General features: G+C 43.2%; 1 protein-coding gene across 2 annotated transcripts in view; it reads right to left on the reverse strand.

Moving 5' to 3' along the window:
• Positions 1-27,686, reverse strand: part of ADAMTS2 (ADAM metallopeptidase with thrombospondin type 1 motif 2) — a 188,714-nt gene that overhangs the window by 81,790 nt on the left and 79,238 nt on the right. Inside the window, exon 1 of one of the 2 annotated variants that reach the window (XM_074603898.1) lies at positions 6,234-6,513. The exons of the other annotated variant lie outside the window; for it this stretch is intronic. Within the exon in view, the coding sequence (XP_074459999.1) occupies positions 6,234-6,285 (52 nt within the window). The 5' untranslated portion in view covers positions 6,286-6,513. Of the gene's footprint in view, positions 1-6,233; positions 6,514-27,686 lie in introns of those variants that run through there. 2 annotated transcript variants of the gene reach the window in all.

The following is a 27,686-nucleotide window of genomic DNA, read 5'->3' on the forward strand; positions in this document are numbered from 1 at the left end:
GCTATTATTTTAAGAATTCTCTGTTTTCTTTGAATAGATTTCCCGTGCCCCACCTATGTTGTGTCGAGCTCTTGGAATCACCTCCGAGGGAATGGGTCACTTTTGGCTTATGAAGTATCCCCAGGCAAAAGCCAGAAGCTATAAACATGAATTTTGCATTATATTAATTGTCCTAGTTTAACTATGCAACATGACTCTTCAAGATAACCGACACAGAATTTTAATTGTGTGTGAAATATTCAGTCTTTATAAGCCCCTTTCCTAACCTTTTTTATACCGGAGGGAGCTTCTGCCAACAAACACTGCCTCTTAGCTCATGTTCAACTTTCTTTGTAATTCACTTTCCTGACCTTTTATTTTGACATTTTCACCTCATATATTAATTTCTGCCTGCACTGAATACTGCAGCATTATAATTACTTACATATAAACCTTTCATCACATCTTTCTTTGGACTTTGTTAGAAGATGCTGTATATCAAATAACAGCAAATTTCCCATTAATCAGCTGGCCTTTGAGAAGAACAGGCTGCCAGCAGCCGGGAGATGATCACACCTAGAGGCTCTGCGCCGCCGAGCATGGGTCGGGGAGCCTCCTGCTTTGAGAGAGCGACACGAGGCACCCAAAAGAGAGAAACCAGCCTGCCCAGACCTCCCACGGCGCCTGTGGACGTGTCCCCAGCCTTGCCCTCGCCCAGCGTTAGGGCAGCAATAAATTAAGCAGGACACCAGGCACCCTCCCCGCACACCCCAGGAGCCCCACCGTCCCGACAAGAGTTGCCTTCCTCATCCTGCTCTCTGCATTAACGGATATTATGGGTAATTTAAACCACGTTTTCCAGTGAGTTTATTACCCATATCAAGAAAAAACCCACATAAATCACGCAGGGTTTATTGTATATTTTTATCTGCAGCGTATTCACACACAATCTATTCAAATGGGTAATTTGCTGTGACACACTGAAGCAGCCACATTCAAGAAATGTTTTTCTCACCTGGTTTCCACGCGAGAAACAAGGAACAGAAACTGCACAAGGCACAGTTCAGGCGATCAGCTCTAGTAAGCTGGTGTCCATTGGACCTGACACCTCCTAAAACCAGCCCAGCGATCCACGGGAGGCTCTGCCACAGTAAGGCGTCGTTCAGCACACAGCGCTTTGTGCGTCCCCGTATGCATCAAACCGCCACGCCAGGGTCTGACCTGCCTCACCCGGCCAGAGGAGACCTGTCCCGTTGGTAGCAAGCACCCGGTGCGGCAGCTCTTCTCCATGGTATTTCTGATTCTTCGGGATAGAGATGAAAGCCTCCTGCCAACTGCCCAGGCGACTGCAATATCCCACAGTGATTTCCATACACCAGCGTGGATTTCAGCCCTCCTCTGCCATGCTGGCTCCTCTTCTCACAGCACAGCGATGTTTAAAGTAGCACCTTTCCAGGGACAGGCAGGTGCCGGGATGACAACCCACAGCAAGCAAGAGAGAGACTTAATTTCTCGAAGTCCCAGCCTAACTTCTTTCTAGTCCTGTTCCATAAGATATCATAAAAAGCATTTAAATTTTTCCACAGCAGCTGCCTTCAGAAATTCTCTTGGATGCGACTGCTCTAAATACAATTCCAGCCTTTTCGGGTTTCTAATCTTTTAGTTGCACTGAAGGAATTGTAGGACCTTCACAGCTGTCACAAATTTTTGATACCTAGACAGAAGAGATTTTCAAATAGTGCGTGCAATCAGCACAGATGTTCTTGCACTGTTCTTCCAGCTCCCATTCGGCCAAAGCCTTAGTTCTGTTATTTACCATGGAGACTAGTGAAAAACTAACCCAAATATGGGGGTGCATTGAAGTAACCTTGTCAGTAGTTCTGAGAAGTGGGGCTCGGCGGAGCAAGAGAGACAGGAAAACACACCAAAGCCATTTCAAATACCGTCCAGTGCGAGCTGCGGTCACACCGAAACTATGCATCAGTGGAAAATATCCACAATTCTGTTACCCATCCTTTTATTTTACTAGCTAATAAAGATATAACCCAATTGTTTGCAGGCCGACACAGCTGAGTATTCTTCATGTAGAGATGTAAGTCATTATCTAGTATCCTGAACATTAAACAGACTGAGATTCTGGAGAGATGCTTGACATGCAGGATAGAACTGCAGAACAGAGGAAAAGAAAGATGCGACAGCTGATTATGTACACGCTGCCATACATTAAATATATTTTCTGGACTAGAAAATTATGTAGGAACATCACAAAGATGCACATGGGCTGCTCAGCCTTTCTGGTTCCCATAAGGCATTTCCTATTTCTCTTCCTTCCTCTTGTCAAGGTCCTTTCTTGTGCCCAGTTTAGTGCTTGTCCTTAAACAAAATCTCCGCTCCAAAATCTACAAGCACATTTTCAACTCCTGACACTAATAAGAGATTTTCCCACTAACTTAGAGAGCCACAGTTTCATCCTAATCTTTGCAAAATAACCAAAATGCAACTAAGAAGATAAGCATTGCTAAGCAGACATCGTCTGTGCCAGAGATAATCCTGTCGCTGGGAGGACTGTGAGATTTATCCCGTATTTTCACTTTCCAAGACCACCAGAATAGTGTTTTGTTAGTACACTTGGAGATATCATTAGCTGAACCGACATGCTATTTTATTGGTCTCAAATTCAAAAGACAACTCAGCTCAAAACTCCAACCACGATCTTTGCTTCTAACTTGCTAGGAAGAAGTGGAGAGCTTACAGTCAATGTCCCACTATTTTTTAAATACCATTTCAAATCTCTCTCAGCAGATTATTTCAAAGCTTGATTCCAGCTCACCGCAGAGCGATGCTCTTGTGGAACTCCTGGTAATGGGAAAAGAGCAAGGAACACAATGGCTATTTATCAGAGCACATTGTAGGAGAGAACTTTGTGCCCATAAAAGCACAGCTGGGCCCCTTGGGTCTGTCCAGACACCAGCGCTGCTATTTAATCGCTGAAAGCTGGAGGAACATTCAGAATCCTGGAATGCAAGTCAGTAAATTAAACAAGTGAAGCTTCTCTCTTCTTTAACCATTAAAAGGCATTTTCAGCAGAATTCTGAAACCCAGGCAATATGGATGCTTTATTCCCAGCACAAGGAAATGGAAACAAACCTTCCCAGGCTTGGCAAAGGGTGAATGACTGACTCGTTTCGGGGTTTGCTGCGTGCCTTCAGTGCATACCTGCACGGCCTGGGGGACACTGCAGAAGTCACGGCTGCCATTCCACAGGCCAAGCCAAGTCTGTCACTCGGAGTGAAGCTCCAGCCATCTTCATATGAAGGATACACTACGTCATGCCCAAAGTTAGAAAACTTCATCTCTAAGAATAGCATCCTGCCCTGAGAACATAGAAGCAAATCTATTTTTTCACTTACGACTTTAAATTAATCAAAAACTGGCCCTCCAAGACGCTTGGCACCACATACCGCACCAGATACTTGCTCTTTCTGACTGAACAATTGAGCTGTTCTCTTCGGCCTTGCCACTTACACAGAACTCGCATCTTGAGCCATTTTTTATTACTTTGTTTAATAAATAAGAAGGGACATTTTCCTGTGTTATTCTTCATAGACAAAAGCCTCCTCATATAACAACTAAAGCAAATACTTCTAATCACACCGATCTGCTTTATACAGCACTTTGACACAGACTGATCAGCAGCACTATGGATATCATCAGCGCCGCTGCTGCTGCTGCGGGGAATTCCAAGATAAACCCAAATCCTTAGGAAAGGCTCCATTCCCCTACAGCTATACAGGACAGGTCTTAAGATCCACAAATGATATCCTGTCACTAGCCCGACACTTTGCCACTTGGCATAACAGGACACTTTCAGATACCCGGAGAGCGGATGCTCAGCAGGACGCCAGGCTTGCTTTGAAGAGCTCTCCCCCTCGCGTTGCTCGTGGTGGGAATCGGAGCAGCAGTTCCAAGGAAAAGGGCAGGTGGCACCTCACAATAGAAATCTCTGCTGTCTTTTCCAAGTGCTGTTCCAAGGGAAAAATACGTGGTTTATGCTTCCTTTACATTTCCGTGTCTTCACTCACTTGGATTTCTTTGAGTTTAATCTCATTACCAGATATACCTAATTTTTGTTACTCCTAATTTAGGGATAATTGCACCACCCCTAAAATATATTATCTTTTTAGATTACTCCCAATTGTAACTTCAATATACGTAGTCATTTTCGGCAATATGTTCTTACCAATCAAAAATTACTCTGATTCTTTTCTACCAAAGTTGGGAGTACCTGAAGTCTGTTACGTTGGTGCTAGAGAAAACCAAGGTTAAACTCCTCTAAGCTGAAATGCAGAAAGATGCTGTCTGCGGGGCTAATGAGACACAATTTAAACCCAGGAATATATCCTGTGCTATCCCAACCCCATATATTAACTGAAAGTTGGCTCGGTAACAGCATAAGCATTTTGTTTTGTTTAGTGTCAGAATGGCCTGCAGTTAAGTGCAGTAACAGAGATTGTATTCTGCACAGAGGGTAATGAGCCCTGGGAGAGGCATACACACAGCCATCGCCATAAAGCAAAACTGTCTGCGCGAAAGTTTGTTAATCTCTGCTATGAGACATTTCCATTAAAACATGTTTCATAAAGCCACAGGTTCGTTCTGCCAAAACCAGGCAGCTAGACCGACTCGTCAGCAAGCAGAGCCGTGGAAGACCTCAGTCTCCGTTTAACGAGCATTTCAACAAAACTCGCATTTACCCAAAGACCAACAGCAAATCTTGTCCTGCACCGTTTCCCAAGCCAGATACCTGCATCCAAACCTATGCGCTCATAGACTTTTCTCTAGTTTGCTATAGAAGCAGGGGGTAAATCCTTCTAAGGCCTGAATGCTCGTGGATCAATTAGAAAGAGCACTCTAAAAGCAACTGACTTTTATATTCATCATAATATTCAACAAGATCCTTAACACTGACTTTACAGTAAGAGATAGTATAAATTCAAGAGACTGAATTAAGATAAGGAATAAACACGACAGAAGAGAAGGCTAAAGTCATTTATTACAAATACATAAAAGAAGTATCACTACAACTTCTAGAAATGATAGATTACTTTTTTTTTTTCAACAGGCCCCTAAGGTCAGTCGATTTGAATGACTTTGGAAAAAGGGAACACGTTAAGTCTGAAGCTGAAAATCCACCGCAGAGAACGTCTAGACAGCAAGTCTTAAATCTCACTCCTAAATCAACCGAGCTGCAGCTCAGCCGTCCCTGCCATGTCGTCATGCCGGGTGAGAGACAAGTCTCGGCGAGGAGGAGTCCCCAAACACCGCCCCAAAGATGAGCTCTGAGCACCTGGGGCTCTGCCCCGAGGGCAGGTGACAGCCCGTCCCTCCCTGCAGCAGAGATGCTCTCTATAAACGGTACCATCCGGGGGTGGGATTTTTTAAAGGAGTCAGTAATGTTCTGCCTGAGCTTCCAGGTGGATTTAACAAGCACATCTGCAGCAGCGAAAGCAAAAGCAGCGGTCAACTTTTTAATCTACAGATGTCAAAATACTTACCAAAAAAGATTATATCGTTACACCATGGTACAGAGAGAGAAAATGCGGCCCTGGGAGGGCAGGTGACCAAATGGAGAGCAAATGTCCCAGCCCAGGGCCACCACAACTTCCCCACCTGCATCACTGCACGTTCTCTGGAGGTGCCCACTAGCTATTCTCCACCTTTAGTAACAGCAGATCTTCCAGCTGTTACTCGTTTCAGGTATAATCTGAAAGCAGCCTAAGACAACTCAACAACATCAAATGTTTAGTGTCTGCTTTTCCCCACGGAAAAGAATATAAAACTCCTTTTACTAATTTCTAATTCCACTGGCTTCACAGACCTCCTTCAGACTTGGATACAGAGTTGTGTTGTATTTTGTACACCAGAGGGTAAAAGCTGTAAATTGTATCACTTTGGGTGCTGTCTTCTTCAAAGGTGATTTATCAGACCCAGCTCACCGTGAGGAATATTATGCAGGGGAAGAAGAGTGATAAATGCCATTAACGACTGGCCTGAGAACACGCAGGACGAAACAGTGGGATAACGAATCGTGCGGGCCTCCTTCCTCCTGGTCATGGCTTTAGACCATTAGACAAAGATATTGTTTTATGCTACAACAGGTTCAGACCTCCTCCATTCTTTTGTTTAATCCATGAAAAATAGATTTAGCAGAGAAACAGACATGCAGGAACTCAAAAACAACAGAGAAGCTTTACCTTTTTCCTCCTGTTTCTTTTTTTTTTTTTTTAATTTCATCCTTTCATTCATTCCTTCGCTTGTTCTTCCTCCTCTCCCCTCTCAAACACATCCTTTTTTTGTTGTTGGGTTTTTTCCCCCCAGATAAAGGCAGAAAGAAGTCTGATGTGAAGTCATCATGACTGAGCCTTAATCTTTGCTAGTCCTTGGTTTGACTCTCTCTAATTTCAGAAAAGATCCCGAAGCTAATAAACAATTAAACCACAGAGGAAAGCCACCTGGAAGATGTATTGCAGATGGAATTAAACAGCGATTATTTTTAATTTTTTTTTGGCTAAGCAGCCAGAAAATGCAAAAATATTCTGAGCCGTCTGACGGCTTTGGGATTCATGGGGTGAGATTCATGAATGTGGGAGCAACTGTATGCAAATATCAATAATTTCACATAGGTGTTCCAGTGAGGAGGAAAATATATAAATAATAAGAAACAATCTTAAAGAATAAATGGGGATAAGGGGTGCTGCAGAAAACGAAATGTCAGAGAATGTCGCAGGCAGAGGGTAGGTATGGGAATAACAGATCCAGAGCAAATCTGCTGGAGATGTTAAGAGCTGGCAAAAGATCAAAGCGATAAGAAGCAGGAATGGAAATAACCTTTAATTTTGTGCCTATAAGAGGACGTGAAAAAAAAGGTTGCAGCAAAGGCCAGCCAAGGTAACATGGAAAGGGGCCTAGTCATGCGCTGGGAGCTCTGCTCCTCGCAGTCCAAATCTAAGGCTTTTGTCCTACTTTAGAAAGCACTCCGCTAAAAACATAGCCCAGAAAACCTCTGAAACAAAGCTGAAATACTTTGGGTTGTTTTTTTTTTTTAGTAAACCAAGGCGTTAATCGGAGTTTTCTAACTCTTCAGACATCCCAGCTCTGCGAAGATGCGTTTTTACTCCTCTTCCAGATATGGAGGGAAAACTGTTCCGCTGTCCATAAGGAGCGCTATTTATGGCACCATGTTTAATTAGGTGACACAGTCAAATGGCCAAAACCTGCCTTTCCTCCCAGCACCCTGCTCCACCTCTGAAGACGTTGAGAAAGCAGTTACTCACCAGACACCAGCTCCCCCCTGTTACTGAGAAGTTGTACGCAGCCCCAGCTGACCACTATTTGCTTACTAAGAAGACATGCAATGGGTAAATTATCTGTTCATTTGAAATCTGGTCATTATTGCTTTGCTACAGAGCAGGTACAAACCTGCCCAGGTCCTACAGCCCAAGTCCCCTTCTTGGAGTGCACACAAGCTCAGCCAAACCCTTATCTACCTGTCTTCAAAGCGCAGGAATGCAGCTTGGCTGGAGCACAGGCAAATGCTGACCTTCTCTAAACTTGAGCTGAGATTTTCCTGAATTCAGAAGAGCGTATGGAGCTGACACAGAATATAATCTCTGATCCAAACGTGTTTCTGTCTTTGAAACACCTGCTTCTACCTTCCTCATCCCCATCCAAAAGTGCTAAATCACTGCCAGGGAAGGGATGAGGATTTTACAGCTTGGTCCCAATCTGTAAAACCCAGAAAAATCTTAACTTTACTGGAGTATCAAATCCACTTTTGCAGAACTTGAGATGCTTCAAAAAACTTGGCTAAAACCTGGAGAATTGCTGAGCTTTTGAGCAGTATCCGAACTGAACCACAGAGAAAAACTGAGGTTCGTTCATCACTAATTAAGGGCTTAACTGACATTACCAATGCTTAGCATATGTTCTTCCCTATTAGCTTCCAAGAACAACAACAGGCCCGCAAGATTATTTTGAGCTTGAGTTGAAATAAGGTCAACCATACCTTAGGCCAACGAAGTTTTCCAGAAGGAACAAACACTTTGTTTACTCTGAAGTCAATTCTAAGGCACAAAGTGTTTACCCAACTTCAGCATACACGGCCACTCATCAGCCCCATTTCCAGCAAACTGAATTCAGCTTTATTCTTACTCCTTCACTTCAGCAATTTCAATTTGCTTATATATATAAATCTGAATGGTGATAAAAGATATTATAATAATGCCCATTCCGTTCCATGAGCACGTTTTTTCAAGTTGCAAAGTTTTTCCACAAGATTCTGTACGCTATTCTGCTGGTTATAACAGGGCTGATATCCTGGGTGCCTGCACGATGTTTTCTCTAATGCACAGAGATGCAATACACAATACGCAATGCAATATAAGCAATATAGATTTGTGATAGGAACTACCTACACTGAGCCCTGTCAAAGACCTCAAAAAGGCTAAAATGGGGCTCTGTGTAGCACCGAACTTGCTCCACAGGAAAAAGTTAATCCTAAAGTGGATTTCTTGCCATATTACGGTCTAAAACTACACAGTGCTCACTAACATCCTTATCTGTAGGCACATATGGAGTTCCAGAGAACTTGCTATGATGCTTTTATATCTAAAGGTTTATACGGTCAGAGGCTCAGATGTCATTATTCATGAGCAAATAACATTTCAGAACTGCAAGGCCCTATGGAAAATGTCAAATGCAGTTAATCTCATTTTCACGTAAGTTTTTATCATCATTTCATCAACATAATTTAATGTTATTGTTTGTTATACAGGGAAAAAAAATATCACTCCTATTTTTAAATTGGAAAACTCAGTTAATAAAACAGCATATTTATTTCTTAAGTTTTAAAAATCAATCTGGTTCCTACTCAAGCCAGCAGAAAATTTCATTGATTCCAATGGGAAATAGGTCAGGCTTTCAAATACAGGCCAAAAAAGTAAGGTTTCCTACAGATGTAGAACAAGTATATCACTGAAAGGCCTAAAGCCATCAGGTGCCAGCTCTCCTGCAAAGACTGGGTGGTGGCATGGGGTGGGACAGGAGGTTCAGGATCATCCATCTGGCTCAGGATCACCCGGCTCCAGTGCAAGGGAAAGGGCTCGGACGCTTTTGTAACGCAGCCCAGATTTGGTAGATGCACCTGAACTGAAAGAAAGCGAAAATCTTGTAATTTTCTTCAGGCATCAAAAATTTCATCACTGAAAGGCGCTGCCATTTATGTAGTAATGTCCTGCCACGCACCAGTTCAATACGCTTATGGCTGAAATCCTGCCAGCCCTCCCCACCACCGCTCTGGTCTCTTTTGCTAGAAAACCAGTATCGCTGGCATAAATAAACGGTTGGCACCAGGCAGACTTCCATCCACTGTGAAAAGGCCAGACACATCCCAGATTATTTTTAGTGCATATTTAGGGCCCATTCAGGCTTGATTTATGCCTCCTTTTAATTCAGAGAGTTAAGAATAGCATAAAGTTACAGTACTTTACTTTAAAACTCATTTAGAAAACACCTAAATGGAAAACCTAATGACCTTCCAGTGACCCAAGACAGATTTCAGTGTGATTACTAACAGAAATGAAAATTCATTTTCTTGTGATAAAGAACAGTTGGCCTCATCATGATTTAGTCTTAAACCAATTATATTTATAGCCTTGCTGGTGTTTTACGCCATGTCTGGCAAAACAGTTCTATCTATCAAAATCCAAACACACTCTCAGCAGGTAGGATCTTCTCAGGCAACAGGTGCTTTTTGGTGACTGAAACGTCTTCCGTAAGCCTGAGTTCTCCAGCCAGCATGGCTCAGCAGTTTTTGCAAAAGAGGCCTTTGCAAAAACATGAAAAATTGAAATTTAGCAGCTACCTTCAAAAATGTAGGCCACCTGTTGCATTCAGTGGAAAAATAAGCAGGATGCTTGTTCTCAAATCTTCAAGCAAGCCAAACTGGCTACGAAATATGATTTCCCTTCCACAGATTGCCAAAGACAACTGTCTGGTGTAAGAGATGCTCAGTTTTGAAGCTGCTCCTGTGAGGAAAGACTATGAGCTAAAATCAGCTTAAGGGGACTCAACCGCAAGTACATCCCAGGACACAGTCCCTCGTGAGATAGAAAGATGCGCTGCTACATTGCTCTGCCCGAATTCAGATTCAAAGAGGCATTCGGCATTATTTCAGGGGTTGAAGGGAGAAAGAGGGGTAAAAAAGTTTGTTAAAAGTGATGCAGCTTGGCATTTTGTGGTGGCAGAACTAGAAAACGCAGGATCAATGTAAACACTGATAAAGCTTCAGATACTGTAATGAAATTCAAAATTGTGGCTGTCCACGCCAGTGTTTGCAGTCTGAGCAAGACTTCAGGAGCCCTGTGCTCTGGGGCTGTCCCATAGCACCACGGGGGAACACTAGTTGGACTCCATCATCTTGAAGGTCTTTTCCTATCTAAGTGATTCTACGGTTCTACTGTTATTCTACAGGAAGCTTGCGTTTGCAGCTCGGCACGTTTTATGTATAGGAGATGTAGGATGTCAAGTTGAAGAGCAGTGTACGCAGCCAAAAATGTCCTGCAGCTCATCAGTGCCGGAAAGATCAAGTACAGAACCGCTTCTTCTGTCGAGGCATAAGAAAGTTTTCATTCCCATCAAACATATTTCAAAGCAATTCCGATGTAGAACAGGAAAACAAATCCCCACGTTGTACTCTTTAGTGAGGAAAGTGGGGAAAGATTAGAAGAATTCAGATTTAGTCCTTGAATGGCAACCATCACGCTAAAAAGTTAGCAGCCACAAGTGGCCACAATGAAGGGAGCTAAAGCAGTCATTTATCTCTTCTCCTGGTAGTCAGTTTGTGCATTTACCTCTCTCTGAAGAGGTTCTCTTTACTTTATATATCCATATATATATATATGTCTATCTATATATATATATCTGTGTGTCCAGGAAAGAGTCTTTCACCCATCCAGTGTAACAAATGCCAACAACCTAAAAATCTGCCACTGGAGACTTTACCCGTCTCCCAGAAACCGTAATTGCTTTCTTGGTATCGGGAACGCATTGAAACTCTGTAACCTACATTCCGAGCTGTCAAATCTTGCAACATACTAATATTCACAAAACCGAACGTACCTCTTTTCTCTCCATACAACATACACTATTTTCACTAATTAAACTATAGAAAATAGAGGCATTTCAACTGTCTTTTCATTTCTTAGACACATGTTGCTTTACTTGAAGAAAGTATTTTTAACCTCCAAAAAATAGATTAACTTTAGGAATACAACTGCGAAAGCAGGTTGGCAAATTTACATGATGGCATACAGACAAGACCTTTATTAAAAATGGCATTTCTAGCAACGAACCTAAAAATGTTTAATATTAAATTTTGTTTCCACATATCCACAGGAAACAAAGCCATACTGCCCTCCCATACTGCCAAACCTCCTCCTGCCATTTGCATGATGCAAGTCAAAATACTTCACTGAAATTCAGGGCAAAACAAGCAAGCAGAACACTACTGCTTATCTGGAGGCCTGAATGGACTTAGGTTATTGTCTCCCTGAGTTCGTGCACACAGGGAAGGACTCTGGTGATCTAACAACATGCAATCCAGTTTCCAAACTAGGGGCCTGATGGCCTCAGAAATCCACCACATCTGCCTAAAGCTGAGGTTAAGCAGAGAGAAAAATAGAGCCAATTAAACAAATTTCTGGCAAAATGAAACGGAAAGTAAGGACTTAGCTAGCTGCCGCCGCTCGTTGACTGGATGTTTCACCAGGACGCACGCAAGAGAACAGATCTATACATTAATGGGGTGGCATTGCAGGTGAGCTATGTTTTGTGGGGGTCTTTAAAAGCAACCTGGTGCCAGGGTAAGGAGCCTCCTCATTTCACCTTCAACTAACGGTTGCACACGGCGTAACTGGATACACAAGCAATACTCACCCGTTAGCATTTTAATAGCTCTTTACGGGTAAATATGACAAGCATTTAAATATGACACAGATTTAGGAAGCTGCCCTCTTGGCTGTGTAAGCTTTCATAATTCAGCAATATTAGCTGTCGGGAATAAGAAGGAGAAGCTGCAGCTTTAACTCAGAAAATGAGATGGGGTGGTTCGTCTTTATTCCTTTCTGGACACTACTGAGTTCTGTTTGACTTCTCTGTCTTTTCAGTAATAATCAACGGCCTTTGCTCAGTAGTTCCAGAAAATTGGCCTTTAGGTTGAAAACCTGCACCAACTTCATGCACACACCCCAGTGAGAAACCCTTTATATATCTTCCTCTTTGCGTATTTGTTGCGCAGCCCATGCTTAAGGACCATCCACCCAGGACTTCCAGTAGGAAGGTCACGTCACTCACGTACAATTTATGAAACCTTACCTTTCCTAAGCTCCTTTCCATCCTGGAACCTGTTGTATGAAAGGTTTGTCCTATAAAACCTCTACGTAGATATAGCAGAATTTCCCTGACGTGCCCAGCTCCACGGCTGTTATTATCCTTACAACAGTCCCTACATCTCTCGCACACCTTCGCCTGCAGACAACCCAAACTAGGTCACTATCCTCGCAGTGAGTCATCCTGCCTAACTTTAGCATCTGATGCAGCTAGCTGTTCAGGAATCTACTCACCTTAGACCCTATAAATAGTCAGCAAAGGAAAAAAGGCATCTCCAGACAGTGATTCAGAAAAAGACACCAACCTAGACGCTCTGAGTCGTTTTCCAGAGGAATTTCTCTGTGTCTGCTGACTGCATAAGATGGAAGCCAAGGGACAGGAGGTGGGCGGCTGTGTGTCAGAGCCGGGTACTACGCGGGGTGCCTTAGTTATAGGAAAGCAAAAACTGATATTAACCTCCATTTTGAACTCTTGAGAGCAGGCATAGAGGGACCATTTTCTCGTAAAACAAAATTCAAAGAATCCCTATGTAATAACTGTGCTCACATACTTGCACTTCTTCCAGGATCCACGCCACTGGCCGATGCTGCCCCCGCTCCCCGGCTGCTCCAGCGGCTTGGGCTGCGCTGGAGCCTCGCACTGTGCACTATTTCGGGCAAAACAGATCCCACCATCCGCTCCCACAGCCTCAACAGCTTCCCCCACATCAGAGAAGTTCCTCCCAGGCCCTCTCCTACTCCCAAAAGTTCACTTAATGGCATTATTTTCTCGACAAAAAACTAAGCCCATTTCTGCATAAGCCCTAGACAGCCTGACAGTTGCCCAGCTTTCACAAGCAACGTAACAGGAGGTAGAAGGAACTGAAGCTGAGCAGACAATCTCTATCCAGCCCACGTTTGCTTTCACTGGATAGATGTTAGTACTTTGCAACTGTTTTCATACACAGGTGACTGGGGGCCTTAACTGGTCTGTGTGGTTGTAGCGCGTTGTATCATGAAAGCAAAATTTACCCTTTTCAACAAGCTGAGATGCTGGAGTATATTTTCAAAAAACAGAATATTCAGAAAGATTTAATTATCAATTTTTCAAACAGTATCTGTGTTTCTTCTCAGTGATGTTTCCATAATCTCAAGTCCAGCAAATTTTTACAACCGCTGCTGCATAACCCAACGGACTGAAACACCGGTTAGTTAGCAACGTGCCATTTAGCTAACGACTGTATGGTAACTTGCCTCACTCTGTCCGGCGTAGCAGACATGATTTATTTTTTCAGTACTTTTTCATCACACCACTCAAAATACAGGCCGTGGAGAGCAAGTTCTGCCTTATGGTAAATTCTAGTCTCTGTTAAAATGTCTCAGAAGACAAATATCTGCCCCACCCTGTAGCCGTGATTGTCATCAAAATTTCTAGGAACTTATCAGGGCAAAGAAAAACCTCAATGATTAAATATTTTACTGCATAATCTCTTGATACTGCCTTTTAAAGAACAAAATTTCTTAAAATAAGGGAAATCAGTCAAAGAAGCCTGGACTGGCATTTATTAAATACCACTTACCCATAGCGTAGACACTGATTATTTAAGCCTTCTCCAGCAGTCTGGTGCTCAAGAATACCAATGATTTCACTGAGCTTTGGATTAACTCCCACTGGAAGTATTTCAGGAATCAATCACTGCCCAAGTATCCATCAGAAAAGACCTCAGATGGCTCCAAGTCCAGTAGGAAACAGCAATACGTACAGATTGTCCTTCAACGCTCTCATACAGAAAAATAAAAATCCCATGTTTAAATAGCATTTCTAAAGCAGCAGTGTGAAAGGTTGTCTCAGCTACAAAGGTTGCTTACTGGAAATGCCTTAATTAATGCTTGCGCAACCTTAACCCCGGTCCCCAGCGCTTATCTATAATACAGATTTTAACAAGATGCTCACGTACTCTTTTTTCCACTGAACCCCTGACCACACAAACTATAAGCAGGCGCAGACAGGAATCAGAAGACAGTACTGAATAACTTTCTGTGGAATTTGTTTTATCACGTGTTGCAAAAGATGAGAAGCGTGTTGAGAAGTATCTAGGGGAAGAATACAAAGTGCCGCGCTGGAGAACTGAACTCCGCTCTGTCGCACACGCCACAAAGGTTTTGCTTTGCATTTACTGCGAAGTATGTGCTCTTCGTTTAGCAGCCATCTGGCTTGAAACATCAGCCTTTATGATTTTCAAAAACCTCAAGTCCTTCTATCTGCAACTGGGCATTACAGTTGCTCAGTGTGTTTTGAATGTTTAAATTGCGTTAAAAAAGGTGCCTCAAATGGGTCAGCCAGAACGCGAGGGAAGTTCAAGCTCTAACCACTGGTTACTCAGGTCCCTCCTCTGCAAGATGGGGAAAAAACACTCTCTTCTCGCGGAGGGCTAGGAAAACAGATGCATTAAGGGCTGTGAAATGTTCAGGCAGAGCAGTGATTAGCATCAGGGAAAAACCCTGGAGGAAGCTCAGTCATCAGAGCAGGGTCTGACAAAGGATCAGGAAGGGAGGCATGAAGGGACACCTGAAGGGACACCCTGGACTGCAAAAAGAAAACAAAATGCTGAGCAGATGCTCTCCTGGAGAGCCTTGTTTACTCTTCATCACGTAGGACTCAACAGCATTGCCAACAGCCAGTCTGGCTGAAGTCTCCAGTGTAACTTGGCCCTGGCAGGCACCTGACACAAAAAACTTCAGCCCAAACCAGTAAAGTCTGGCAAATTTTTAGCAAAATTAAATGAGAGTTCAATAATAGGAAGCATCATGTAAACTCGGTGATAGCTGATACTACCCACTCTGCTTACAACTCTGCTATCTCTCAAGATAAACCGCCAGCTTCAAACTGCCCACACAGAGATTCATTGAGACGCCCGGAGGAAAGTACCACGCTGCTTTGTTCAGGGGAAAGTGTGAAATTTATCATATGCTTTTTTTTTTTTTTTTGCTTTCGCTTTTCCCCTTACTTCAGACTGACAAGTGCAAATTAGAATTTCACACCCAGCCTCAAGCAGGGAGCATAAAATTCTGATTTGGGGGATTTAGGTAGATTTCTCCAGGATTACACGGACGGCAGCTCTCCAAGCCAGCGCCACCGAGCCTGCCCTGCCCTGCCTGCCCTGCTCTCCGGCAAAAACTTCTTGGTGCAAGTGTTTAACAAGGAGAAAAGGTAGGTGTCGCACTAATAGCATTATTGCACATTCATATTTCTATTTTTGATAATAATAATAAATATTGATACTGCAAAGTACCCTCAGATCAACTGAACTACATGAACAGATGGCTGGTTCTCAGTGTCAGGGCATTGGGCCACTTACGGGGTACTCACAGATAACCAGAAGGTATTTACATTGAGACATATAAAACTTAATACATGGATAGTATTGAACAGAGATTTTTCTTGGGCTGCTTCTAGAAACAATAAAGGATTTGTTATTTTGGACCATTTTTTAGATATTCCCTATCCTTAGAAGCCTATTGCTATGTCCTCTCTCTCTGGAGGCCCCACTAATCTACTCCATGCTCTGGGAACAGCCGAGGACAGCAGAACTATTGCGGAGATGCTGACCTTGATCCCATGGCACGGTTATTCCATGCCAACCTCAAGAACATTTCTGGCGTTGCTAAAGATGAGCCATGGAAAAGCGTAACAGGAGACAGAAATAAAAATGATTGAGAAATTTTGGTACTGTGAGGTACCGAGCAACTTCATCTCCTTTGTTACCCTCTGCCCCTGTTCCCTTCGCCCTCCGAGACCTCTGGAGATGCACAGTGAACATCGCCTCCCTGCGTGCCTCCTATTTCCCTCACAATTTTGTCAGACAATTCACTGGTCCTTGAGAAGTCCTGCCTATTGTTATGACCCAGTGTCACTTCAGGACCAACAAAAAGCAGCAAATGAGGGAATAGCTTAACAAAATTCATGAGGTGATACACTTTTACATGCCAGAAGCATCCCGTAACACTCAACCAAATGGGGGCCCCTGGGAAAGTTCCCAGTAATCTCAGAGGAGCCACAGCTTCACTCGGGTTTGATTGTCCCAAATTCACTACTATCTGTTGGACAGAAGCCTACATTTGGCACTGCAGCATTTCTGATCATCAATTTTTGACTTTCCAATTATTTTATTAAGCAAAAAAGTCATTTCCAAAGTACTTGGGTGAGTAACATTAATGCTTGGAACTTCGCATCGATCCAGTGTTATCCCCATCGCCAAACGACTGCAACACGGTAGTGCTGGATGAGAGAACACGTGTGGATGTTAGCAAGTGCCTCTCACTTCTGGATTTTTCATTACCTTGAACGGTGGAGCTCCATTTTTATAACGTTAAATTCCCACCAGTTCCTGCTGACATTCACGATTTAACTGGCAAGGACAGCAGCAAACTGCTGAGCAATCCATTTAAAGAAATAGGTTGGATATATTAGCTAGGAATTTTCTGGCACCAGTTCTTACGTTTTGGTTAGTGTATACCGCAGCACAGACATTCAATGATCTGTTTTCCTCTTTGCAGAGAACAACATTCTCCCCATTTTTTGAGACAATCTAGCACATGGAAAATAAAGAGGTGGGACTAGAGTCAACTCTCAGTTGCACTGGTAGGTATTTAGTGTAAGCTCAATGAAGTCAATGGTTTTGGAGAGTTTTGCACCATCACCAGTGTAACCGAGAGAAGGTATTGACTCAGTAACTCTTAAAAAGCCTTTGTATGACACAGACCTAGGAACTAAACACCTGCATTATTAAGGTTTTTGGTTTTGATTACATTTGATCAACTCTGAAATCTTTTTTAAGTCAAAGTCAGGATGTGATGCCATTCCAAGACCACACAGCCACAACACTTCTGGAAAAGTATTCCTTAAAGAAAATATGTCAGGACCCAATGTCAGGGCAGCGCTGCAGGATTAACAGCGTCCTCCGCGTTTGAATATTGCTTTGTCCCATTTCTGAATCTCTAAAAAGCCAGCCCTGCTCAGTCAGGATGTTTTGATCACTGAGACTTATTCGGGAATACAAACGTATGAATAAGAGTCATTCCTCCTTCCAAACACCACCAAACCACAGCAGAACATGAACTCTGCTCAAGGACACACATTTACTCAGCCGATGACTATGTTGCCAAGCTGCCTACCCAGTTGCCTTATTTTTCTTTCTTAAGAACCTGGAAATCTTTGTTCACTTAAAGGCATCCTTCTGGCTTATTGTCCTACATCACTCACTCACCTTCTGGGTGATGGTTATCAGTCCAAGCAACAGTGTGGGCCCTGGGACAAAGGTACCGTATCCCACGCAGAATTTGTCTCCCCGCAGAACTAAGTTACACAACGACACGAGCAAGGTTGCATCATTTTAACTGCAGGAGGTTACATTAGTACGATTTTTGTATTTACATAAAGATGCAGAAAAAAAATAATCATCTACAGGAACTAAAAAGTACATCTTGATTGATAGATGGCTGAGACAACCTGATAACAGCTTATGTGTCTAGAAAACACTGGCACATGGAAGGGAAGGAATTTTTTTTAAGAAGAAAGTGGGGGAGGGTTAGCTACAAAGGATAGATTGTGAAAAATTATTAAACCTAGACCCAAGAAAACATTTTTAAGCAGTGAGATCATTTAGACTACAATGTAGGCTCCAAGTGCAAATTGTCGAATTTCCTTCTCTGGAATTCTTTTAAATAAGTCTGAACAATGCACAGGAGGGAGTGGTGGTCCAGGGCTCGGGCTGCGCTGAAGGACCAAAGAGATTGTTTCCATAATAGACGGAGGATACGGATACTGCTACGCAACTGACCTCAAAGATCATTTGGCTTCTGAATCATAAAGGACGATAAACATCTCGCAGTCTAACCACATTTCTAAGGTTTTGCTTACACTGAAAAATCATCCATCAGATGGTACGCAGAGCAGCGCGAGGCAGAGGGACAGATGCGAAGAGAGAGGAATCATTTGTAACCGTCGCAAAGCGTCCCTCCACGGGGAATCCTGCGTTTCTCGGGGTTACACAGAAATCATTAAGTATATTTCCTGCCTGCTTGGTCAGAGGGAGTGAACATGCAGAATGGAAATTAACAGCCTCTCAAGATGAGTAAAATTTGAGAATAGCAACAGTCAAGAAACAGACTGGAAATACCAAGTCAAAACAAGACTTTCATTTTAATTCAGCAAACCAGTATCAAACACTCAAAGCTAGAAGAAAAACACAGCCAAAACCAACTAATAGCAAGGAAAATGCCTTCAACCAACGGTCTGACTGAATGCTCCTCCACGCTCAGGTAGAGAAAGGCTGGTATGTATGAGTCTGTCCAGTCAAGAACTTAGAGCCTTCGTGATAAATCATTTGCACCAAATTTTCAACTTCGTTTTTAATTTTTTTCCTTCAGCTAATTATGCATTACTTGGAAAATTCAAACTACATTTCACTCCTGCTTTGATAAGAATGATTATAAAATCAAAATAGGCTCTGATTTTGGCCAAAATTTATTGTATTTTTTCCAGAGGGGGAAAAAAAAAAGAACAAAACCAGAAAGAGAAAAAAAAGAAGCTATACCTTTGTGGGTGGCCTCCTGCAAAACTGGCAAAAGAAACCCACTGCTTTCCAGTTTCACTTCTATATTCAGGCATGCTTGCATAACTTTTGCATTTGGAATGGATCTTTCATATTTCAGGGGAAGATGGTTCTAGTAAGAAAAAAATTCTTTACCCAATAACAAGTTCCTTTTGTATTCTTCATTTTTAGTTTAGCAAAGAAAGCTTCATCTTGTTCAATAACACAATCCAAAAACCACTGAAACTTGATTCTTATCAAACACAACCCTAACAAAGCTCTTGAGAACAGTACATCCTCGAGACTGAGGTTTTGACAGTAGTTTGTTCATCCAGGTTTCCTCCTACTTCTGCTCGTTATCTTCCCAGAAATTTTGCCCAGGTGGAATTAGAGAACACTGTCTGTTTGTCTCACATTTCTAGATGTCCAGATGTCTGACCAAGCTACTGGTGTTTTGGACCACTCCACCATGGAAGAGCACTGGTCATGAAGTAACTAACTCCAGAAGTGCAATAAATCTAGTGCAGCTGCAATGTACCGGCACAAGTGAGCCACACACATACCCAGTATTTTGCTGTCTCACACGTGCAGAGCGTGCCCTAAAACTTCCTGAGCACACGCAGCAAGCAGGACGCAACTCGTATGCACCGGGTTTACAGTGTGTAGCTGGACCAGCGGTGCAGGACGTGCACACCGGGTCCCCCACATCTTGCATATGAAGTCCCACGCAATTTGGACACTGCACGTTCACTCTGGTCAAAGAACACACAGATCCTCGTTTGGAAAACCCTGGACAGAATGGTGACACTGGGGGTCTAACAGGTTTGTCCAAGTCCTATTAAAATGCCTGAAAAATCAGGTGACACTGAAATTCTTTATGAAACTTGATGATTTAGCCATAAGGATCTATACTTCTTGCAAGATACAGCTAAATCAGCAAAGAACAACACTTCAGATTGGAAGGCAGATTGGAAGAATTGAGTTTTTTAACACTGCTTAATTAAGCTATGCTGCTTTTCGCACCAGGACTGCCAGCAGAAGGCAAAACATATTGCAAGCATACAGTTCTCTCTACAACCAGACACTAAATGGCACTCCTTCTTCGCTTCCTCACTCTGCTACGTGCCGTTCCACCTTGCCTACCAACCATCCTGGCAGGGAACCATCGTGCACTGAGAGTGCACCAGGGCTGCTCTTCCCCAGGAATAAGGTGAGCTGTGCTGCTGTCCCCAGCCATCTGCCCAGGAGCCAACAGAGTCCCGCAGCAGGGACGGGACACTGCGTGTCTATACGCTGAGCAGGACAGTTTTCTCCTGGCAAAGGGCAAGAGCACCGAGCAATGAAAGCACCTGCAGCAGCCGTGTGTGTCTTTAGAGCCCCCTGCAAAGGGAGAGCAGATCCCCGCCTGGATTTGCACAGCAGCCCCCTCTTCCAGCCCAAGCTCGGCACTTCCAAGGGAAGGAAATTCACCCTGAGCTCTTGGCAGCATTTCTGAAACATCCTGTTAATCACTTTGCGGTTTCTAAGAGCAAAAAGTGAAATGAAATGAAGGCCAAGGGCTTACCCTGACTTTGTCATTAAGGGGATTGTGAGGGGGAAAACCAAGTGCAGAGCAGCTGACGGGTATACAGAGGTCAGAGCAGGAGCTTCAAAGTGTGGAGGTGCCTTATTGATTCTCCCTTCAGATCCTGAAACCAACAAAATTCCCTTCTTGACATCCTTTCTATAAAGACTGAAGACAGTAATTTCTCCTAGGTACCTACAGAACTTGAAATTTGTTTTGAAAAACTTAAGCTGTTTACATTTATCACGAAGGAAGCGAGACAGGTATTTGCACGTGACAATGATCTCTGGAAGAATGGGGAGAGATCAATACTGCAAGATGCTTTTGATGTTAGAGCGCAGGGTTTCAATCCTCTTCAGCTCTAACAGAACTGAGAGCTGCTTTACGTGGATTTAATGGCTATTTTAAGGTTTGGGGAGCAAGGATTGTCTTTTGGTTTTGTGTTTTGAGCCAAATTTGTCCATGAGTGACAAATTCTCCTAACTATGAACACAATGATATCAAATTCTTACAACAATTTTACTATAAATTGGAAGAAAATGAGAGTAGCAAAGGCCTCATGCAACATGACATCTTGCTATAAAGTGGTCAAAATACTGAGGGAGTATGACTGGTTCCTTGAAAAAAATGTCGATGAGAAGCCTAAAAGATACTGGGATATCTGGGAAAGATGGAAATCACCAAGACATCACCTGGAGACCTAAATTAGTCTTGGCTAATTGGCTAGAAGTGGCTCAGCCGCATGAGAGAAAAAGAGAACTGGAAGAACAAACCAGTAACAACAGAGCTGAGGAGTAAAAATTTTAGACTTCTTACAGTTACACTGGAGAAGTTGAAATAGTTTTGGTGAGCTGAAGAAACTCACAGAAAAACAGCCCAATGCCAATTCAATTGATTATTGAAATTCATTGAGCAGTTTTCAGAAAATTGGAGCAGAGGGATGAGAGGAAGGTACTGCTACATGAACACAAAGCAGCGATTTTTGGAAAGTACTATGGGAAAAGAAGGCACTACGTATGTCCTGCAAATTGGATTAAAAACTAAGTATGAATGGAATAATGAGATTGAGCACAGTGAAGTGCATGTCCCAAAAGAGGGCTGTACAAAGAAAATTCAGAAAATTATTTAATCAGAAAGCACCAGAAGGAACGAAGGTGCAATTATTACTGACAGAGCTTAACAAAATTACATCCCAGCTCTGAATGCATCTGTAACAAACACGGGAGGAAGGCGTACCTGAGCAGGTGATAGGAAAGAAGACTGTGCTCGTTAAAAAGGAAAAGGGGCAGCTTGCTCTGAAAGCCCAAGACATGTAACTCGGTCACTTATGATCTGGAAGCTTCCTATCAATCTGATTCATTAAAGACAAACTGGTTGAACTGGTTGAAACTAATGATGTGTTTCTTGAGATGAGGAAGGGTATCGACAAAGCGTAAGTGGGCGGGGAGGGAAATCATCTCACGGTGGCCCAGCTGCCAAAGGCAGAAAAAGACTCTGCCTGAACGCTGAGCAAATTACGTGAATGTATAAAACATTCTCATAAGCCTGTGTGCTACGCAACGGAAGCACATCTGTTGCAACTGTAATGTCTGTAAAATAGCACATAAAAGTGTACAATCTATGCACGGAATACAGCAGCAAAACTCTAAGACAAATAAGAATACTTTTCACGGGGCTCTGATAATTCTTCATGAACAATGAGAGACGTTGCTGTCTGCCAACTGACATAAAAGACGTGCCAGGTAGTGAGGAACCATGTGTGTGGTTTCGTCAGGAATACACAGGTCCATTCCACCACGTCCAGAGATACGCTCCATCGTTAACAATACATAGGTCGCATTCTCAATTCTTAACACAGCTTCAAGTTACCAATTAGTTTCATTGTGTTCAAATGAATCTCGAAGTAAATCATGAAACCCAGAAGGTACAAAATGAAGCAAAATAGAAGCAGAAAAGACACTTTGCAATTCAGGCAAATTCAGCCACACAGTTTCCCACAGCCTTGCACTGGGTCTGGTCCCGCTAAACTCACTGGGAACTTTTCCATTAAAATCGGTGTGAACAGGATCAAGTGCATGGCTTGGCTGAACCCTATCCACTTGCCAACCAGTAATTTATTATTACAAAAGCAGTTCCCAGAAAATGCATTCGTATAAGGTCTGTGAGAATTAGCTATCACATAACATGCGCTGCCTACGGGGATTTTGAAAAAGACACTGTAATTTATTTGGTGGGAGCACCGTTCCATCTCACATTGCAAAGACTCCGAGCTCTCCTTTAAAAACTTCAAAAAAATTGAAAAGAAATAATCTCAAGGAAGAAATGTGGCCTTTTAGCTAAGGGATTCTTTCTCCCAGAGATTCTTGGAAATGCCCCCACCATCACTTCAGAGACAATCAGGCTTTCCAGTTGTCTGACCTGAGACCCATAAGGACTGTAAATCCTACTGGCGCAATCAATCTTCTCTGCTGCAAATCTTCAGAGCTTAGACGCACCAGTTTTCTTGCAAGGAACGCTCTGCCCTTTGCCCGTGCTTTCCACCAGGGTTTCAACAGCACAGAGAACCATTTAATTCTCTTCAGGATGTCTGATAAGAGGGTCCCAAAAGGAACAGCTGGAAATCAGTTATTAGGGACCAGTAAACACCTCCACATAGATCTAAGGCTTAACTAATTTAGGCCGTGCACCTTCCCGCCCACATCCTACCATCATGGCCAACAGCAAGTGTAACAGTAGCATGAAGGCAGCCAGGTGAGGCTCTCCAAGTCCGTTAGCACCTCTAATAAAAGCGTAATAGGAGTTGCTACAACATTTTTCACAATCATCCCACTTCTATCACACATCCAGCTACAAGTACAAACCACATCCACAGCCAAAAAATAGCAGAAACTAACCCCTCAGGGCTGTTACTTGACGTTACTCACTGTCAGTGGAGTATTACACAAAACTTCCACTTAACTTTCAGCCCCGACTTTATTCCGAAGCTTGAGTTTTCTTACCTGCATTTTGTTGCTAAGCTCTTGTCCGTACATCTTGCAGCAGACCGATAGATTTTGCCTGTCTTCCAAAAATATTCTGCTTCAGTAATTTATGACCTGCAGGTCAATACCTGACACACTACAATGGGTTGCCATGGAAATGTCAATACCATCCGCTTCTCTGCACACATGTAATTGGGATATCTAAGAAAAATACCTGGAAATTTAGAAATTATATTCAAGTCATCTTACGTTGACTCAAAATCAGATTTTCCCCCTTTGTAATATTTTACACTGGAGACTGAGTAGCATTTTAGGGCTGCCTAGGACATTTAATACCCCTAGCTAGAGCCTTTGGGCTGCCTTTTTCTAACCGTTTCGTAGTTTAACAAGTCTCCAGAGACTCTGCTTAAAGAAAAACAAAGCAAAAAATACTTCAGCTTGCAAGTAGAATATAAAGCTAAAATATATGATTTTCAGCCTGCTCTTTAGTCAGCTTTCTTAACAGGGACAGGGAAAAGGCGGAGTTGAACTGGCTGGAAGAATGGCCAGCGAGCCTGTGAACAAGGATTCAAGCCCAGATTTAATCTACGGCTTTAGACAATACATCATTTTAAGCTCAGATCCCTGAGAGAACTGATTCCCCAATCCCCATGAAATCCATTTTTTGATGTATTGAAAAAAATAAATCTGTTTTAAAAGCCACTGAACAAATATATTCAAGGCCCAAATATCTAGGGTTTGGCAGACCCAACTTCAACATGAATAAATGGGTACGAAAGCACTGAGATGCAGAAAAGACCTCTGTAGAATGGGGGCCCTATTTCACAGGGAGAAAGATATGAATGACTGTGATATGTTCACTACTATAAAAAACAGCGTCTCTCTAAAAAAGGAAAACCCTAGAAAGAAAGAAACCCAGTAGGACGAATGAACTCTGAACACTATGATATAGTGAAGCTCAATTAGACAAACAGAATTGCTGCCCCCTCAGCAGCACGAAACACAGCTCACAAGATACAATCCTCGGTGCCTGTTAATTTCATATATATTAATAGTCAGCCAAGGGTGATTTCTCATGTCATTATTTAGTTACTGCTGCTACCAGCCATACCAGATGCTGTCCTACCAAGTGACCTGGGTTCGCTAACTTATGGAAGGATGACATTTCCAAAACGTCACCGCTTCCCACATCCAACGACCCATTCGAAACGCCACATCACTTTAAACCACACCGCCAATTTGTTCCAAAAAAAGAAAAAAAGAGATCAGACCGAGAAAACAAAACAATGGCTGATATTTCTTTAAAAGTTGAAAAACAAATCCCTATGCCTCCAAGGTAAACTTTCTCTGCCGACTTCCCTGCTAAGTGTGCGAGGTGGTTTTTGACAGGAGGCGCAGGGATGGGCGTTTCGCAGGCAGCTGCTTCAGGCATAAAACATTTCTCAGCGTCTCTCACCATTCGCAGTCAGCAAGCACTTTCAACAACTGTTATATGCCTCCACGTGTACAACAGGAAAAACGATCTCCTTGACATGGCCACAAAGTGCACAGATACCCGACAAGATTATAAGTTTAAAAAAATTCACACAGGTGGCAGTTCATGGAAACCACCATTAGGCTTTTCTTTTCAGGTTACTTTTAGAATTATGTCCCCTTTGCGACTCATTCTTTGGATGAAAGAATCCTTCCTAAAACGTTCTGTAAATAATACCCCTATTTTTAAAAAGCTACACTTATTGAAGCAATGTTAAAATTAGAATTACCAGCAAGAAAACCCAAAAGCCATGTCTCTTTTAAAACTGACAGTCTTTAGTGGCCAAACCCTGCAAAATGGAGCAAAGCCCAAGGAAATGAATTTTGTTCCAAGGACAACTGTCTGAAGCCCAGCAGCGCTAAAGAAAGTGATCCTTAGCACGGCGAGGCTCCTGCAGCCTGACAGTCTCCGCGTGGGCCAGCAGCGAGGCACTGCGGAGGCTGAGCCGCCAAGGACCACAGCTCCCAACTCCTCCCCGACGCTTGGTCCTTCGGGATTTCTGGACGCCTTTCCTCGCACATCCATCAGGCAATATTGCAAAGGGCTGCTGAGAAACCTTCTCTGAAGAACTACCTACCTGTGGAACCGTCAGCTCTGGAGTTTAAATAAAACCAATCTCTAACCCCTTCACCATCCAGATTGTGATTAATAATTTTTCCCCTTGAAAGCACTAGACATTGCCGGGCAGGCGAGCCGTGCCAGATGGTCCGAGCACACACAGAGAGCTGGAACAAGTAAAGGACTGCACAAAAACTCACAGATAAAAGGAAGAGAAAAGATGCATACCAGGCTTTTAATCAAAGAACCTGCTGAAAAATAAAGCACACGGTGTTTAACCCATTAACAAGCACAGAAGTTCCAAGAGCTGTGCAACATCACACAGGAAAAGAACCTCTTGGTCTGCAAGAGACTGCGCCCTTTGCCACGGGAATGGGACAAGTGGACAAGGGAACCAGGTGCCACTCCCTGTGAAGGTCTCTTTGAAGACACACAGCCAGAAGAGGACAGGGTCTCCATGGGCATTGACAAAAAAAATGCAATGATTTAGTTGCCTGCGTTGGCATTTTTTGGCCACGCAATAGCCTCCAGCTGATGAGTGCTTCCCTTTCAGCAAAGTGGCTCATACAGCAACAGCTGGCAGAGGGACTGTGTGGCCGGCGAGAGAGAGAAGGACTAGTCTGTCATTAGCACAGAGCTAGACTGGTTTAAACTAATTACTAAACCATTCCCTTGTCTTCTTGTGATAGTAGAGTTTCAGCGATAAAGCATCAGGATGCAGGTCTGTGCAGGCAGCGTTGCAGGTCTGAACTGGGCGAGAGCATCACGCCACGTCTGGGACGTGACAGTAAGCCACTGAAGCGGAGAGCGGCTCCCGCTCACGTGTGGGCCCTTAACAGAAATGGTTCAAATCCACGAAGGCACCTCTATATTAACAACATAATGATTGTTTGGCTTAACAGTACATCATGGTCCAGGTCAGTCCTGCAGATAGAACATTTAAAATCTAATTTGCAAACATTAGGTAACGCAGCTTCTGAGGTTTGTATTCAAATGAGCAAAGACAATTAAATTCAAACTACTACCAGCAAACACGCAAGTGAAATATTGTGCCCACACACAGTTTGGGACAAAATATTTTGAAAAGTAATTATAAATCAATCATTTGTAACATGATCATTTAGAAAAATCAGAGTTTGAGCTCATAGTTTGCAGTAATATAGTTTCTGCTACTGCCTTAAACTTATCCTACTGTTTCAAAACAGTGTTTCTGCTTTACAGAAAAGCACACATTTTCAAGAAGAAATTAATTTACTACGGTGCCAAAGTGCAGATTCAAAGCAATTGAAATCAGGAATTTTACTGGCTTTTTCCTGGGCTGAGATCCTCTTACCCTTTATAATTTCAGGAAAGCACAGGGGAAAGGAGGCGCGCACTCGCCGAAATGAAAGTTCGCACTGCTGTTGCTTATTTTGCAAGTGAAAGTTATTCTTACCTAAAAAGTCCAGGCAGCCCCAAGCATTGCTTAGGGAATTCACAACACAGAGAACACAAATAAATAAGCAAGAGTTACAAAACGTCTAAGGAAATTATTACCCAACACAGGCTCTAGCTGTAAACCAAGGCTCTGTAGACCAGGCACCTAATTCATACCAACCACTGGGTTACTACAGGTGTCCTCCCCAGCCTCCCACCGAGCCGAACACATGCTTTGCTAAAGCACGAGCGTCAACGAAGCACGTGTTTCCCTGCCCATCACTGCATGCACCAGAGGAAGAATCAGGCCCAAAGAGCTGCATCCCCCTCTCGCCCTGTCTACAAAAGGCAGGTGAAATGCTCTGTGTCCTCTCCGTCTGGCCAGCTCACCCAGCAGGGAGCAGAGGCAAGTAAGTGCTGGTTGTCTGCACTGCTGCGTCCCACCGGGCCGCGTGGGACTGTGATTGCAACGGGAAAGGGAGCGGGACAAGCAGTCGTGGTGATACTGGGAGATGGGGTTTAGGCAGTGGGAAGAACAGCCTTTAAAGGTAGCGGTGCATAATGCAGTCATTAAATGCGCGATATCATGCATAACCTACCATACACACGCTGAGCTAAAGAAAACAGCTCAGGCAT

Source organism: Larus michahellis, chromosome 11, assembly GCF_964199755.1.
Source record: "Larus michahellis chromosome 11, bLarMic1.1, whole genome shotgun sequence".
NCBI classification, from domain to species: domain Eukaryota; kingdom Metazoa; phylum Chordata; class Aves; order Charadriiformes; family Laridae; genus Larus; species Larus michahellis.